This window comes from Vicugna pacos, chromosome 25, assembly GCF_048564905.1.
Source record: "Vicugna pacos chromosome 25, VicPac4, whole genome shotgun sequence".
In the NCBI taxonomy this organism is placed as follows: domain Eukaryota; kingdom Metazoa; phylum Chordata; class Mammalia; order Artiodactyla; family Camelidae; genus Vicugna; species Vicugna pacos.
The window spans coordinates 3547014-3562797 of NC_133011.1; the positions used below are offsets into that span (position 1 = coordinate 3547014).

A 15784-nucleotide genomic window follows, 5' to 3' on the forward strand; every position below is an offset into this window, starting at 1 on the left:
GTGCACCCCATGCCACCCAGCAAGTCAGCGACTGAACTGGAGAGGGGACCTCAGTTTGTCTGTTAGCCAAGGGAATGCACACACACCAGAGCCTTTTGCTTATAATACGGACTACTTTACACCACATGACCAGCTATGGACTCAAGATGGCGCAGAATCCCTCTCCTCTTAGAAGTGACCAGGAACTTGGACCTAGCCAACTGGGCAGACACTGAGGTCAAGATATAGAATGATCAAATAGACTAAGGTGGGACATGCCTCGGGGACTAAGGACAATGGGCAGGAGACGGCTCTGGAGTAGTGGATGAGACCGACAGAGGGAACAGACTGATGGGTCAAGGCCTCCGTGTACTGTAAGGAGGTGGGACTCTGACGAGGGAACAGCATTTAGAAATGGAGCCGCCTGGCTTAGGAGGTACTGAGGGATACAGACTGGCACACATTTGGGCACATCCAAGGGTATCTGTTGGCTAGTGGCCAACTCTGATGCCTAGGCCGGGGGCAAAGGCACTTATAAGGAAAACGGTGGACACGCAGCTCCTGACTGCTAAGGAGCACGTGAAGCCAGGTACTCGGAGGCTAAGGCTCTAATTTTAGAACTTGGGAATGGAGTAGGTAATGAATTTAGGGGACACAAGGAAACCTCAGTTTTCTAAATTGAAACAAAAGGTCAAAAACCATTAGAAGAGCTATGGCCAGAGTCTTAGAGTGATAGGGTAGAACTCTGAAATGAAGAAAGCAAAATGCTGGTCAATCATTTACTTAAAATCAGTGATGACAATATACAGGAAGGTTATCTATCAATTCCCCCGCTCTCTCCCGAGACCAGCAATGAGGTGGCAGCTCCGAATGCCCAGAGCACACTCAGAAGCTGTCTGGGCCCCAGGTGTTAAGATTAAGGAATCCAGTCAATCACATCCCGTAAGGCACTTGGAGGTGCTGAAAGTGTGGGACAAACAATGGGAAAACTTGACATCTGTGCCCTCCATATGCAACAAGATCTGCATTCTAAAGGCTCAATTCACCAAATAACGATTTGTCTTGGGGATCCTGACCAATAAGAAGCCCACAAAAACACACCTGCTTCTGGACTTACATTATACAGATCATCTCAATGAGAACTATCAAAGCAGGAATATCTTAAGGAGGTCTCTTACTGTCATTGAAAACAGCAGTGGTTCTAAACAATATTGATGGATTTAAACTCTCTCCAACAAGAAGGTCTCATACCTTAAACCTCAACCATGGGGCATCATTTGATTGGTGGTTCTGATGTAAAAGTCTAGGTGTCACTTGATAAATATGAACATTATGAAAATAGTTACAAAAAGCTCTTCCCTGTTGATACCACATAAGGTGCTGAGACTTCGACATGGATTGTAGCTTCAGCCCCAAAACAGCTCACTAGGTCCCATACCAAATGATGGGGCTTTGTCTGTGAAACGCATTTCTTATTCAGTGTCATTTCTTGAGAGTGGCAAAGTGCTTGGTGATACACCAGGGAACATGCCCACCAGGGAATATACCCAGACCCCTGAAAGACATGCCAGCACAACATGCCACAATTTGGCTTCAAATTAGAAATTACATTCCTCATAAGCATTATTCTTTAGTTGGTTACACACATGTAATCACAAGTATATGTAATCAATGCTGTTCTTCAAACCACCTCTTCTTTGGAGTTGGTGTCTCAGAAGGAACAGCGCATTTGTTAACATCAAAGATGCAGATGTGTTACAGTACCTCTCTTCCCTTTTATCCATCCTGGACAAGTCCTCTAGGTTTATCCGTGAAGAGTGTGCCTGGCAATTCAAGTGTGAAGCTACAAGCTACATAGCCCATAACTGACCCTCAGCCGCGAGCCCGTCTCACCCTGGACAAACTACTACATTCACAAGTCCACCCAGCCGTGACTGGGGATGGAGCCCACACTGGACCAGATCCACACTTCACCAGTCTTTCTTCTACTGTTATTCTCTATGTCCAGCTTTACATGGATAGCATAGCCATTGATTTTCTTTTTGCAGGAATGAAGTATTATTTTTATTATGATTACTTAAGACATGTTAGAATTTTTAGTTAATACTGGATGATTTTTTTTTAAAGCATGTCTTTCCTAGAAATGTCACTAGCAAAATGCATCCAATTTTTCTCTAACGTGGTGCTTTCCTTGGCCATAAAACTTACTTGATTAGCACTACTATAGAAGCTAAAGCTTTTGTATGGAGGCACTCAAGCATAATTTAATCATTTTATTTAAGCATGAAAAAAATTATTCTGAAAGCCCTGTTAGGTAAAATATCCCCGATTAGTTTAAACTTACATTTGCAGGTATATTAAAGGTGAAATAAATCACAGAATGCCCAGTATGCAATGGAATAGCGTTAACTTTGTTACAACAGTCAGCACCATGTTAAAAATTGTAGTATTAGAGAATAAGGAGTAACTATCTCATTTTTAATAACTGCATTCAAATAGGTTATTTTACAATAAATTTTGTTTTACGCAAACCCATTTTTTATTACCAGGATTTTCACCTATGGAAACCTCTTTTTATAGTCAAACAAGATGAGTTCCTAATTGCATAATACCATTTATCTGCTGAGGATAAAAGTGCCAACAAATGAAAATGCACATTAGGCAAGAGATTGTCAGAATAGAAAATTGTCTTTTTTATTTTATTTTATTTTTTTTTGTTTTTTTGTTTTTAAATAACCCACTCACATTAACAAAAGACTGCAGTCGCTTCCAAATTATAGGTTGTTATTTTTAGTGGAAGTAGTTCAATATTCATATTGGAGCAGATGTAGCAGTTTAACAAAACAGCTCTTCAAATCCTGCACAAATTGAAAATAGGAAAACTGATTGCATTTTCTCTTATCACTTTCCTTTTCTGAACTGACACTTTTGGCCTCCTGAAAATTTACACATGGCTTTCATCTCAACAGCACCTGCTGATCACACAGAAACCTAACATTTTCATGAAAATGGTATAAAGGACTAGTTGTGTTCTAAACGTGGCAAAGAGCATCAGTTGCCTACTTGATGGCATCACCTGCTGGGTACGAGGCATATTCATATTTTTACATTTTCATTAAACTTTTTAAAAATATGCTAAGTCCCTTCTGGGCTTTTCCATCTTCACTTTTTATATGATTCCAATTTCTCTGACTCAATGTCTGCCTAATACCTAGTTCTATTGTGCAAAGACTACGCAAAATGTATAAAAAGGTAGGTTACACTAAGAAGATAAGGAATACTTAGCATTTCCTCTGCCACTGCTTGGAATACACATATTTACTTTTACATATTCCTGTCCTTCCATACGTGGGGGTGTAAAATACACATATTCCATTTTCATATTCCACCCAACAACAACAACAACAAAAGCAAACAAAGTCAGGCTCCATTTTTAGGTTTTTGGTTTTTTGTTTTGGGGGGGATTCGTTTGTTTGTTTGTTTATTTAACGGAGGTGCTGGGGATTGAACCCAGGACCTCGTGCATGGTAAGCATGAGCTCTACCACTGAGCTATATCCTCCCCCAACAGTCAGGCTCTATTTTTGAAGATGCCTTACAGATTTTCTTATCAGATACAGATTTAGCAGGCGCTTGAATGTCTGAGTATCCCAGGCTGGGGAAACAAGAGATGTCACCTGAGCACAAGCCAGTGAACACCTAAACGATGTGACCCACCACTCACTGTAAATATCTCCATGAAGGTACATGTCAATCTTGAAAATGGGTATTTTTATATGCAAAATAGGCAGGATTGATAGCTAAGTGGCTTCTCAGGTTTTTAAGTAAAAGTGTATCACATTCTCCCCTGTCACACCTGATTCCAAGTAAAATTAAAGATGCTCCTACAACATGCTCTCTGTCAGTCTCTCAGCAAAAGGGCTCTGCCCCTCCGAAGCATCCTAGGCTGTCCATCCCCATTCTGCCTGGCTGACAAGGTAAGCTCTGGCAGAAATGACATCCAGTAATATATGTGCCACTCTGGCCAGTTGGTCTGTGAATTTCAGTGTTTCATCATGCTCACTGAGGCAACAGCAAACCTGAAATGTCAATATGTTCAGTCAATGGAAGTGAAATAATGGGACTCTATTGTCTTACCCAATCGATCTGCTGCTGTCAACAAGGAAACAAGCCCCCCTGGCTTTAAACAAATTTTAATTAGGCTTTTAGTTCCTGGATCCCATTTGCCTATGAAAACACGTATCTTGACTATGTGTAGAAAGCAAAATAATCATTTTTCCCACTTTTACCCATTTTAAGAACCTTCAAGAGTTGACACTATAATTTTTGAAATACACTTGTGAGTGTATTAAACTGTTTAAATTAAACAGCTTAATTAAACATTTTTAATTATTTTTTAACCAACTCTAAAGAGCAAAATCCCGTGATTCAAATCCAAAATACAAATCTACCTAGCAGACTTGACTTTTTTTCTCCTCTAGACCAAGTTGAAACCATATTATAAAATCAACAAATTCCATATTGAAAGTAGGTTTCATTTGCCTCTCTCATTCAAGCACCACTGTTAGCATCCATTCATCACCCGTTCAGAACAAGTCACACAAAACCCAATACGAATGATCAGTTCCAAAAGCCTCTACCGTTTTTGCTCGGCTTATCAACCCTGCAAATAAGGGGAAAATGAAATTCCTGTTAAAACAAGCGAGATGATGCTGAGAAGGGCAGGAGGTGAGGGTGAAAGGGAAACCGTATTTCAGTCCTTCAGATTCTGCCTAAGTTCTACAGCCCTTCCTTGCTCCAGAAGGGAGACAGTCTCACCTTAAAATAAAAATAAAATAAACTAATCAAGTTGTTAAGCAGCTTTTTTTCTCTCCCCTCTTCATCTAAAATCTCCGGCGTCCCGTCAATAAATACTCCATTGTTCCCTCCCTTTATCCAGTCTCTTTAAAGCTATTCAGAACGGCAAACTCAACCCAATTAAACGTAAGGCCCTCCGGTAATCTCACCTCCGCGGGTCCTGTCTGGATAGCAGAGGTGATGGGAGATAGCGGCCAGGCCGGCTGATGCCGCCTCCTCACCCCGCACAACAAAAGGCAGACTTCTCTTCCTCCCTCCGCTAATCTTTAAATGTAAATGCTCTCCGCCAGCTAAGAGGAGCGACAGATAACACGTTACATCTTCACTTCTCCTGGTCTTATCGACTTCTGAATCATTTGGAAAGGGAGAGAGGGAAGGAGAAAGGCCGCCTCCCCACGCCCCCCACCCCTCCCCGCCCCCGCCCCCGCCCCCTCCCCGTTCACGGAGATTACCTTCTGGCAAAGGAGCGCAGGAGAGGCGGCCGCAGCCGAGGCGGCACCCAGACCGCGGCTTTGTATTCATTAAACACACATCGGAGCTTATCAGAAGTAAAAGGCTTGTCAGGATGGCACATTGTGTGTGAGTGAGTGTGTGAGCGCAGGAGGGAGAGGAGAGAAGCCGGCGTGCATCAGGGTGATTACAGTATCAGCAGGGCCCAGATGGAGGCAGGAAAATAAACAGAGGGTGCGTGTGAGACGGAGCGGGAGGAAAAGTGGGAGAGAGGGGGAGAGAGAGAGACAGGCTGGAGGGGAGAATCTGAAAGGCGGGGAGCGGTGGGGGCTCGGGCTCCAGAACCGGGGTGGCCAGGCGGGGAGCCACCCCAAGGCTGGCTGAAGGTGAGAGTCAGCGCTGGGGCGAGGGTGGGGGCTGGCATCCCCTAGTCTGCAGTGAGCAGGGGAGGAAGCCAGACCAGCAAACTGCATTTCCCAGCTCCAGGGCTAGACTGCAAACATTCTGGAGGGTCTGTCAAGGTCAGAGAGGGATCGAGAGCTCTCTCTAGGCAGGGCATAACAATGAGCCATCCACCCTCTCACCTCCATCCAAATAGCCACCAATTTGCAAAACAAACCCAGTGGGTCCTCACAGCAGTTACACCTCCTTCTAGACCAACCTCAAGTGGGAGCTCTGGGCCCTTCCTTGGCTGACCCGGATCCTCCTGAATTCCAGCCCTCTGCCCACACCCCCACACGCACAGGCAGATACAACACAGCTGCTCTTCTCTGGGCTTCCACGTGTCCCAGTGGAAGACTTGTGCAGTGAGCATCACTGTGAGAAGAAGGAGCACTTGTGATTGGTAGCCACAGGTGACTCTCAGACACCTGCTCCACCTCCAGAAATTGTGGTGGGGTACAGGGCTCCTCACGTGCACATCGGAGAGTCTATCCTGGAGGTGGGAATTTGAAATTGAGGCGATCAATCTCGGCTTGAGCTGCCTCACAGCTCTTCACCCACCCAGAGCCCAAGACTCAATCAGAGAACAAGCAGGGAGCTACCGCTGTCTGTCAGCCCGGAGTTCACCCTCCACCCCATCAGGGTCTGGAGGGAGATACACCTGAGCAGTCTCGCGGGAGCCCCTTTCTGCATTTAAATACCCCCATCAGACAACATGAACATCTGATCAGATCCTTAATGGACTGCAGATAATGCAGCAAAGAAGGTTATTTTATTGGGGGGAGGAGTGTTTGGTTGGATTGTATCTCAAGGCACCGAAGCTTGGTTAAGAAGCTCTGACTGCAGTATGAGGAGTGAGTGCAGAAAGAAGTGGCCAAGGAACTGCGTAACTGTCCATGACATACATTGTAGCCCCAGCTGCAAGGGAACTTGAGGTTGTTAAGATAGTTTATGCACAGAGTCTCAACATAAAGAGACAAAATGATTGGGAGGCAGGGAAAATAAGGCTGGAGTGTTGAGGAAAACATAGATGAACAAGAGAACTAGCAGCCAGCCATCTCTCTGAAGAGATAAATTTGAAGAAGCCCTTCAGAAAATGGGCGAGGCACTGTGTAATCAAGCACTCCCCCTCCAACTCACTCGGTCGAAAACGTTAAAAGGGCAGTGGGGCTTCCCGGCCCCCATGCTCCCACCCCAAGAAAAGAGTTAAGGGAAATGTGATGGCTGAGGCAAAGGGAAAGGAGCTGGGCAGGGGTGGGGGAAGGGCACGTGTGAAAAATCTTGTCATGCAATGAATGTCAGATAAAAAGGAGTCTGCCACAATCCTCCAGTAATCCGATAATGTGGAAAGCATCGTGGTATCACTGAGACGAGAACAAGGTAATATTTTCCCCATAAATCTTCAAAAAGTGACCTGGTTCCATAGTTAGAGAAGGGTGCAAGGAACAGGAAATAAACCATTTGCCAGGGTATGTTACAAAATCGAGCGAGCTCCAAATGGGTGAAAATCTGTCATTTTTACATGTTTCATATTTAATTACCGATTTCTAGAGTATCATTTTAGCTCTCATAAATGGTCACCTTTCACCTTTCCTCTAGCTGTTACAGAAAAATGCATTCAGAGAAACCAGATGCAACCACACATACTTCCCCCCTTGATTATGTCTTAGTTCGATCAATTTGGACACAGACTACATGCAAACGCTCGTAAATCCAACGCAACCCTGAAAGTAAAAAATACAACTTACAAATGCCAACTGATTTTTCCATTACGTGCTCTTAGAAAAAAAAAAAAAGCCCTACTACTTTCAAACCCAGAAGAGGCTTACATTTTTCTTTAAGAAGCATCCAAACACTGAAGGCATGAAGAAAACTGGGCAAAAGCTAATCTACCAATGTTCTTATTTTGTAAAGGCACAGTATTTCTATTACTACCTTGTTTGTTCATTGACTTTTGGCTCACAGTTATAGAAAAGATCAACCAAGTCTCAAACGGGAAGAATCCATGACTCTCTTCCAAAGCAAACACTTTGCTGCAAAGCTTTCAATTAAAAAAAAAAGCAATATAATAATCAAGAAATATAATCACAGAATAAGTGTGCAATGGAAAGTGGTTTCTATAATCACAGCTGTCTTAAAAGTCCAGGCTGGAGACTAAAAATCTTAATTTCGACTAGTTCTTTTCTTAATAATAGGTTACCTTCCTATAAAAGCGAGAAGTCCGTCTGCCTCAGGCAGATAAGTTTAGAAGCATTAATTCAGATAAAAATCTAGCATTTTCTTTCTTTCTTTGAGTCTGTGAATTCTAGTGTGCTATAATGTGAGAATTCCAACATATGACCATTATGGCACAATATCTCATTGCTCAGCCTGTCATTATTTCATTTGTAATTCTTATGTTAATTATGTTCATAATTACTATAAACAGATGTGGTAGACATTCATGTGACCTTTTATTGCAGAATGCATTCCTCAGTCATTTTGCTTCCATTTTGCATGTATGTGAAACTGAAATGCAAAAAAAACAAAGCTTTCTCATTTTCTAATGTTGTATATGCATAAGTTAAAACAAAATCTACCTTCGCCTTCATCTAAATTTCAAAATATTAGAATATTCTTCACAATGAAGCTGCTTTAAAAGCCCATTTTAAAACTGCACACTGAACCTCACTGCTGCTCACTAAATTGTAGCTATGGATGCCAAACAAAGGCCAGCATCCGTGTCTAAGTTGTTTGTCCTTTTTTTTTTTTTTAATATCAAAGGTTAATGCAGCAGAATTGCACTTCAAAACCAAGTGCCTAGCAGCTACATGGCGATTTATTCACTCATAACTCAACCATCACCCTCTTTACATAAAACACATTTACAATAAAAATCAGTATGGATTTCATTAGCTGAAAACCTCCTCGAATTTCATTTCTTTGGCCCTAATCTATAATTAGTGTGGACAGACAGGTGCAAACCCTTCTCTTCTACAGATGGCTACTGGAAATGGTGCAAAGTAGCTCCTTCTGTTTAAACAACACAGAGATAACCTGCTCTGTCTTATCACTTACAATTACCTCCATTAAACTGAACTAATGTTTGCTTTAATAAAATGTTCACTGTTCTTTAAACATTATTTAGGAACTCTTATATTAATGGCTATAAAAAAGTGAAGTTGGAAGGTGTCTCTTTAGATAATAATAAATAACTTATTCTGGATGAAATGTTCTCACTGATGGAAAAGACTCTGGGGTTCACAAAAGTGTTTTAGCTGACTTAACATCTGTTCATTATTTTGCATAAATAGGGTCAAATATGATATTTTTAAAACGCATTTCAGTGACAAACGATTTAACAAGCAAAGTAAGGGTAATCATTTTTCCTGAAATTTAGAGGTATGAAAGGTTTAATTTCTTTCTTATAGATAACTCAAAATCCTAGATTGTTTTCAAAGGATATTTATGTTCAACCAATGTTATGTTTAGCTTCTGATAGATTTTTAAAGTTGTAAGGGTTAATTTTTTAAATGTGCCTTAAAATAATGACCTATGAATCCAAGCGCACTCTGTAAGCACGTGGTTCAAAATAACTCCATTTCATAATAAATACCTTCTACAAAGCCAGAGATCAGTTGTGCCTGCTTCTGCTATCAACAAAGTCTGCGGATCACTATATGATAAATAAGGTGTCCATGAAACAAAGAACTTTTAAGTGCCCAAACAGCGACAAATAAATAGCTTTTCTCACTGAACTTACATAACTTACAGTAATAGACTCCAGCAAAATGCAACTGACTCATTTTTTTTTCACATGCAAATCCTGCAGGTGCCAATTTTTCAGACTGCTCTGCTATGAAGGGCTACGTTGCCTGCATAAAACCTCAATGAAGAAGGGTTTGCATTCAGTGCCTGTCAGCTGACGTTCATATCAAAGAAGTGAGAAACAGGATTTGACAGTGAAGAATGTCCTAACCTGACAACCACTGACCAGCATTCCTATTGGAAGCATTTCTTTCTCGTGATCCCTTTTCAATGTTGGGGGGAAAAAAAGGTGGGATGTTTTTTTTTTTGGCTAAGCTTCTATTTTACGATAAAATAAATGATAATGGCACCTTACATTCATGTACTTCTTTGCAATTTATGAAGTGCTCTTTTATCTGCAAGTATTTATACTAACACCCTCAATGGGAGGGCTCATCATTAAATATTAGCACCCAAAGTAATATTTTCCTTTTCTTCAGAAAGGGAAAATTATAAAAATATTACAAACCTGCAGTCCTATAGCTGTAAAACATACTGCCCTACTATTTCCAGCAACTTGCAGTTTAATTGTGCAGTTTGCAATGCATCTTACTAGGAAGGTCCTGTAGGGATCATTTTAAAATCAAATTATTAGCAAGTATTCTACAGTCTACAAAGGAAAATATCATTTCAAAGACGTCTGGCCTGCTTAGAGTTGTCCAAACATTTAAGAAAAAATAGACTGTTTTCTCTACTTTATTAGGTACAAACTGGACACTGGGGAAACTACATACTCAAATTCTCCCGTTCAATATTTAGCTTTTCAGATAAAGTGATTGCAGTCTAAATGGTTTATGAAAAATTATTAATGTGTAAACAAAGACTTTTAATACAAAGTTCTTCTCTTAGTATAATCTTAGAATAAAGTCAGTTTTAGGCACCCAGAAGGAACCTGATTCCTTGGTTATTTGTTTGGAAATTTTTTCTTTGGAAAGTATGTACCAAAGAAATACCAGATGCTACATACAGTACAAGTAAAGCAAAGAGAGACTTCAACTTCCTCGACAGCCATCCTGGCTGCAGAAGAATCCTGGGTCAAACAAAAATTCCCTGATTAATACTAGGTGAGACTGTCACACATCCCTTAAAAAATAGCAATCAACAAAAAGGAAAAGAAAAAAGAAAAAGCAATCAGACAGCCGTATCTATGCTGTCTCAAAGCCCCCACAATGTTAAAACTAGACTAGACAATAAAGATGAACACGGGGGGAAGGATCCACAGAATTATGAATCTGCTTCTCTGTACGCATCACAGCTGACAGAACCATCATAGCCCCAGCCTGGGTGTTTAAGAACAACTGTGCTTATGGACCTTTTCTAAGGAACCGTGTGACAGGAGAAACTGGGCACTACAGAATAATACTTAGTTACACGGTCAAGGCAAAAGGCTGCAATAATCTAAAGGAAGGCCCCAGCACCAGCCAGCCGTTCATCACAGAGAAGCCGCTCCATCTGTATTCTAGTGAGTGTGGACTCCCTGGGCGCAGACCCAGTCCCACTCCTGTTCTAGGCAAAGGGAGGGGTACGATAATAAAAGCCACTGAGTGCACTTCAAACCGGTACACGTTTAAAAGGAGACTTGGAGGAGGGAAAAGGCCCTGCAAAACAGATTTCAGTTCACACAGAAGGTAGAAAAGAAAATGCTTTGGTCAGCAACCCAACCTTTATCAGGGGATAAATCAATTTGCAGCAGCTGGGGACAGCCATTTATATAAAGGCCCTGGGCAGATTAATTAAGGGAAGCGAAGTTAAAATTTAAGGGGGCCTGGAGTTACACTAAGCACGTGAAGTTGGCCTGGAGTGGCTTCCCCGGCTCTCCGCACCTCCGGCCCCTCGCCCTGGGCTCTGTGGCTGGGCTCAGGAGCTCCTCCGCGGGGAATGCTAGCTGTTCCTGAGAGCGGCACCGTAGGTTCTGGAAGCAGCAGCCACGCTGGGCACGCCGGGGTTCGAGGAGCGCGATCTTGAAGAACAGTCATGCTCAAGCCTTCTCCACTACGCTTTGCGAGGAATAAGAAAACCAAGAGCTGCAAGCCTCCCCAGCCAAATCCTTCAAACTTGAAAAGCCGGAGGAGGGGAGGGGCGGATGGAGGGGTGGGGGGAGGCTGGGGCTATTTTTAGTAACAGTCTTGGTTCACACCCTACTTCCCGGAATCAGTGCTCAAACTCTTCCAAGGGTTGACTGCCCTTACCGCCACCCCTCTCAAAAAAAAAAAAAAAGTTTCGAAAAACGGATTTACGCGCCTTGTGCCAACCTAACCGTCTTTGCTTAAGGGGTCCTGGCCCCCGAAGTCCGCCCTGGGAGAGGGGTCCGGGGGCGCCCACCAAGCCAGTCCTTCCAGGTTCGCAATGAGAGCGGTGGGCGGCGAGGCCCGGAAAACGAAACGAATTCTCCGGGCCTGGGCTCCCCCCCGGGCGGGGGCGGCCGAGGTCAAGGCTCCGCTCCTCGCTTTCTGCTCCGGAGAGATGCGAGCCGAGTCCGGGCTGCGACCGGGACACCCGGAGGGCCGGGGCGGCGGGGCCCCGGGCGCGTGGAGGTCGGGACAAGAGCGACGCTGCCCACCGACCTCGGGCAGCAAAGCCCCCGACCCGTCGCGGGTGAGAGACGCCGACAGGCGCTCAGGGGGTCGCCGCCCGTCGCCCCGGTACCTTCCCACCCGAGCACCCCAACTGCCCGGGAGGAACATGCAAAGTTCGCAGGTGGGGCGCGAAGCGCCCGGGCGCCACTAAGAGGACCCCGACCCCAGGCGCAGCCGGGTCTCAAAGTTGAGATTCCGCCTCTCCTGCTCCTAGAGCTGTTTTCCACTATCGAAACGAGCCTTTCCTTTCCAGATTAAAAAACACACACACAAAACCAACGATGAGGGTTTAGGGCCACCTGCCAAACACGGTAGGTACCTTGCCCAGCTGTTTGGCCGGGGTGGAAAACACGCATCATCTTCCTGCTCAGATATCGTAATCATGGAAAGAAAATTGTTGTAAACCGACAGTGCGGGGAATCAAAGAGTGGAAACTGCATCCTTGGCTGACCCATGAAGTTCAGTGTCAACGGAGAGTGGAATCACTCGCGATGTTCCTCTTTGCCCTGGTGCGTAGTTCTACCCTACTTCAGCGACAAGTACAGCCGGCAGCCTCTCGGCAGAATAATCCAAATGAAGGTGACGGTCATCAGAACAGTAATTAATAGTAACAGCCAGGGGCCCGTCCCCGCAGCCCACCGCCCGCCCGCCGGCCCAGCCCTCCCGCGGGCACTTACACTGCACAGGGCCGGAGAGTCCCACCATCCGCCACCGGCTCCGAGCTGCAAATAAAACTTCCCGTCGTCTCTGCCGGCCCGCGGGGCAGAGGGGCGAGGGCGGGGCGCCGCTTCCCTCTCGAGGCCAGAGTGTCCACGGCCACGGGCCCACGCGCGCTCGCCACCAGGCCGCGGAGTCGCGCGGCGGGGCGCCTGCGGCCGCCCGGCGCTACGCACGACGAGCTGCGGTGCGAAGAGCCCGAGGTCGGGGACGCCAGCCAGACGCAGCCTCCACGCAGCACCCAAGACTTGCGGAGCTCAGCTCTGCTCCGCTCCGCTCCTCCCGCCTCCCTCCCTCCCTCCCTCCCACCCTCCGCTTTTCTGTTGTTGCTGCTGTGGCAGACAAATGTGATGTGGGGCGCAGGGAATTGCCACTGTCACAGGCGGCGTCTGCGTCTGCCTCGCCCGCCCTCGCTCACTCTCGAGGAAGGCGACGCATTTATCTGCAGGGCGGCCGGGCGTCCGCCGGGGAGCAGGAGCGCCGCGCGCTGTGCGCCGACAGCGCCCGCACCAGGCCGGCTCCGGCGCGCGCCCGCGCCCGGGGCGCCGCGGCCGCTCGGGAGGGAGGCGGCGGCGCGGCCGCTACCAGGTGCAGGGGGGGGAGGGCCCGCGTCGGGGCGGGGGCGGGTGGGGAGGTGGAGGTGGGAGACATCTGCGTCGTGCAGGGGTCACGGAGGTCAAGTATATGTTAACAATGGGCAGGCCCGGCTCGCTAGGGCGCGCGGGCGGGCGGCCTCCCTCCTGGCCTCGCCCTCTCCCGTGCGGGCTGGACGCGGGGCTGGCTCCCTAATGATGCCTTCCCGGGCCGCCTGCTCGCCAGCGGCCCGAGTGCCCTGCAGTAACCCAAGACGACCACTTTCCCCGGCCATCTGGAGCGCTCCTGGCTGCCCTGCCTGTGTCTCCTCACTGGCTGGAGAGACAGCTCTGCTAGAAATCAAGCCACTCTCAGATCTCCTCTCTAATCCCCTTCTGTTAGCTGATTTCCAGGCTGACTGTTTGCTTTCGCATTAGATAATAGCCTTAGAGAAAACAATTATCATTTTCTTTTTTTCTCTTTGTTTTTCTACTTCTTCCGTAGTATACCATTAAGAGGGGCCTCTTTCTAGCTCACGTTTTTGTATCCCCCTCCCCCAGACATTAATATCAATACGGGGCGGGGTGTGGGGGGCGGCGGTGGAGAGTCCCGGCGGAAAGATAGGGTGAAAGAATTCCAGATATTTCCAGAGTAAATAAATAATCTCTCAGTGAACAGGACTGACAATTTGTTTATACAGAGCAAAAAGGGCTTGAATAATAATGAAAATATTAATATGTAGGTCAAATATGATCAGATAATGGCTTGCCATGATAAGTAAAATGAAATCGTTTAAAATTATTGTGGAACGGTGCCATGACTGCAAATGTTATTCTGTTTAGTGCAACAATTTGAAATCCTGCTCTGAACCATGTTTTTTCCCAAGTGGCCTAAATCAGTGCAAAATGTCCTGTGTGCATGTTCCTAAATCTCATCTTTACAAAGGAAAAAAACACTTAAGACAAGAGTCAGAGTGGGCCTGAGGCAGTGGGAACTGATGAAACATTCGTGGGTTTTATTTTTTTTAATGGTGCTTCACATATTTAATAGTGAGTCAAATCCCTTCCCCCATCCTTTTAAACCCAGCTGGAGCCTCCAATTCTGAAGTCTTTTCAGACTCGACTAATTTTTAGCAATTCATTTTCAGAAAACACTCATTGTACATTCTGCCCTCTCCTTGGGACATTTGACTAATGAATTATAATGGATTAATGAATTGTAATGTTAAGTCTTGGTATTTGATATTACGATGCTCTTAATTTGAATCTCAAATTTTATCAAGTTGTACATTCTTTAGTAATTTCTGCACTACAGCTTTTTAAATTTTTTGCTATCGTTGCAAATCTTAGCATCATTACTAATCTTAAAATATAAAGTTTTATGTACATGACCATAACTCCTTTGTGTAAGATATTGTCAAAGCTTACTTATATTTTCTTTAAAGAATCAAAAACATTTAATATTTCACCATTCTATTATTTATATCATTTTTTCTGGCCCCAAATTGAAAACCAATAATTTAGATTCTGGAACTATACATTTGTCCTTATTTGACATTAATAAAATGCCATCTGAATCGTGAATGATTTTTGTGAAATATTGTGACTTTTAAAACCGTATTTTAAAATTTAGAATTGAAGTACATCAACAAGTTTTAAGATGTAAAACATAGGAGGAGAAATAAAATATACATATCATGCCACTTCTTCCTGTAAATTGTGCCAAAGTAGGTGTGAAATTATAATAGAAACGTTAAGCTTCAAAATCAATGGAAAGTAATGTGCAGGAAATCAAAACAGTTTTACACTCTCAGGTTGTATTCACACCACCAAGGCATATATTTAAATCCTATTTTGTAAGATTCTAGACATCTTATAGGGTCCTCCCTTTTGCTAGTCATTCTTCTGGAAAAAAAAAAATCATTGTGCTAGTTATACTTATTTCTTTAAAAAACCCCAACATTTTCTACTCAATTTGACTTTACATCAGATAGGATATATCACTAAATCTGATATTTTTTAAAAATTCTGATAACAGCAACTGAAGAACGAACATCCTGATGTAGATGGACTCAGTATATTCCTTATTCCCACTTTCCGCCCCCCTTAAAGGGCCTGTGGCCTACAAAATGTAGAACATATTTTTCTGTATGTTCTTATATCCTTATAACTATCCCCTAACTCCTCTATTTGGAGTAAATAGTAACTCTAGGCACCAACTCAAGCATGGGGTGATTCTTGCATTGCAAAATCTAGGAAAATAAACCCTATTAAATAAAAGGGAGGAGCTCACTGGTAAGTGTAGTGGGAGGGTGTGAACTACCTGGAAGCAACACAGGTCTACAAAATATTTGGTTACACTCGCCCTGGGAAGTATACACGACGTAACATGTACAATGCAAGAAAC

At 44.4% G+C, this 15784-nt stretch overlaps 1 protein-coding gene and 1 non-coding gene across 5 annotated transcripts in view; both read right to left on the reverse strand.

Moving 5' to 3' along the window:
• RUNX1T1 (RUNX1 partner transcriptional co-repressor 1) overlaps positions 1-13110 on the reverse strand; it is a 139151-nt gene extending 126041 nt beyond the window's left edge. Inside the window, exon 1 of one of the 4 annotated variants that reach the window (XM_072949447.1) lies at positions 12766-13110. Coding sequence is in view for 1 of the 4 variants with exons in the window: in XM_072949448.1 (XP_072805549.1) it covers positions 12766-12793 (28 nt within the window). In the remaining 3 variants the exon portion in view is untranslated. Of the gene's footprint in view, positions 1-4984; positions 5061-11335; positions 11380-12765 lie in introns of those variants that run through there. The other 3 variants (XM_072949448.1, XM_072949451.1, XM_072949452.1) reach the window with 3 other exon arrangements.
• On the reverse strand, positions 3469-3541 carry TRNAG-ACC (transfer RNA glycine (anticodon ACC)). Its single transcript has one exon. It is a non-coding gene; the product is annotated as a tRNA-Gly (tRNA).
• Positions 13111-15784: the final 2674 nt, after the last annotated feature.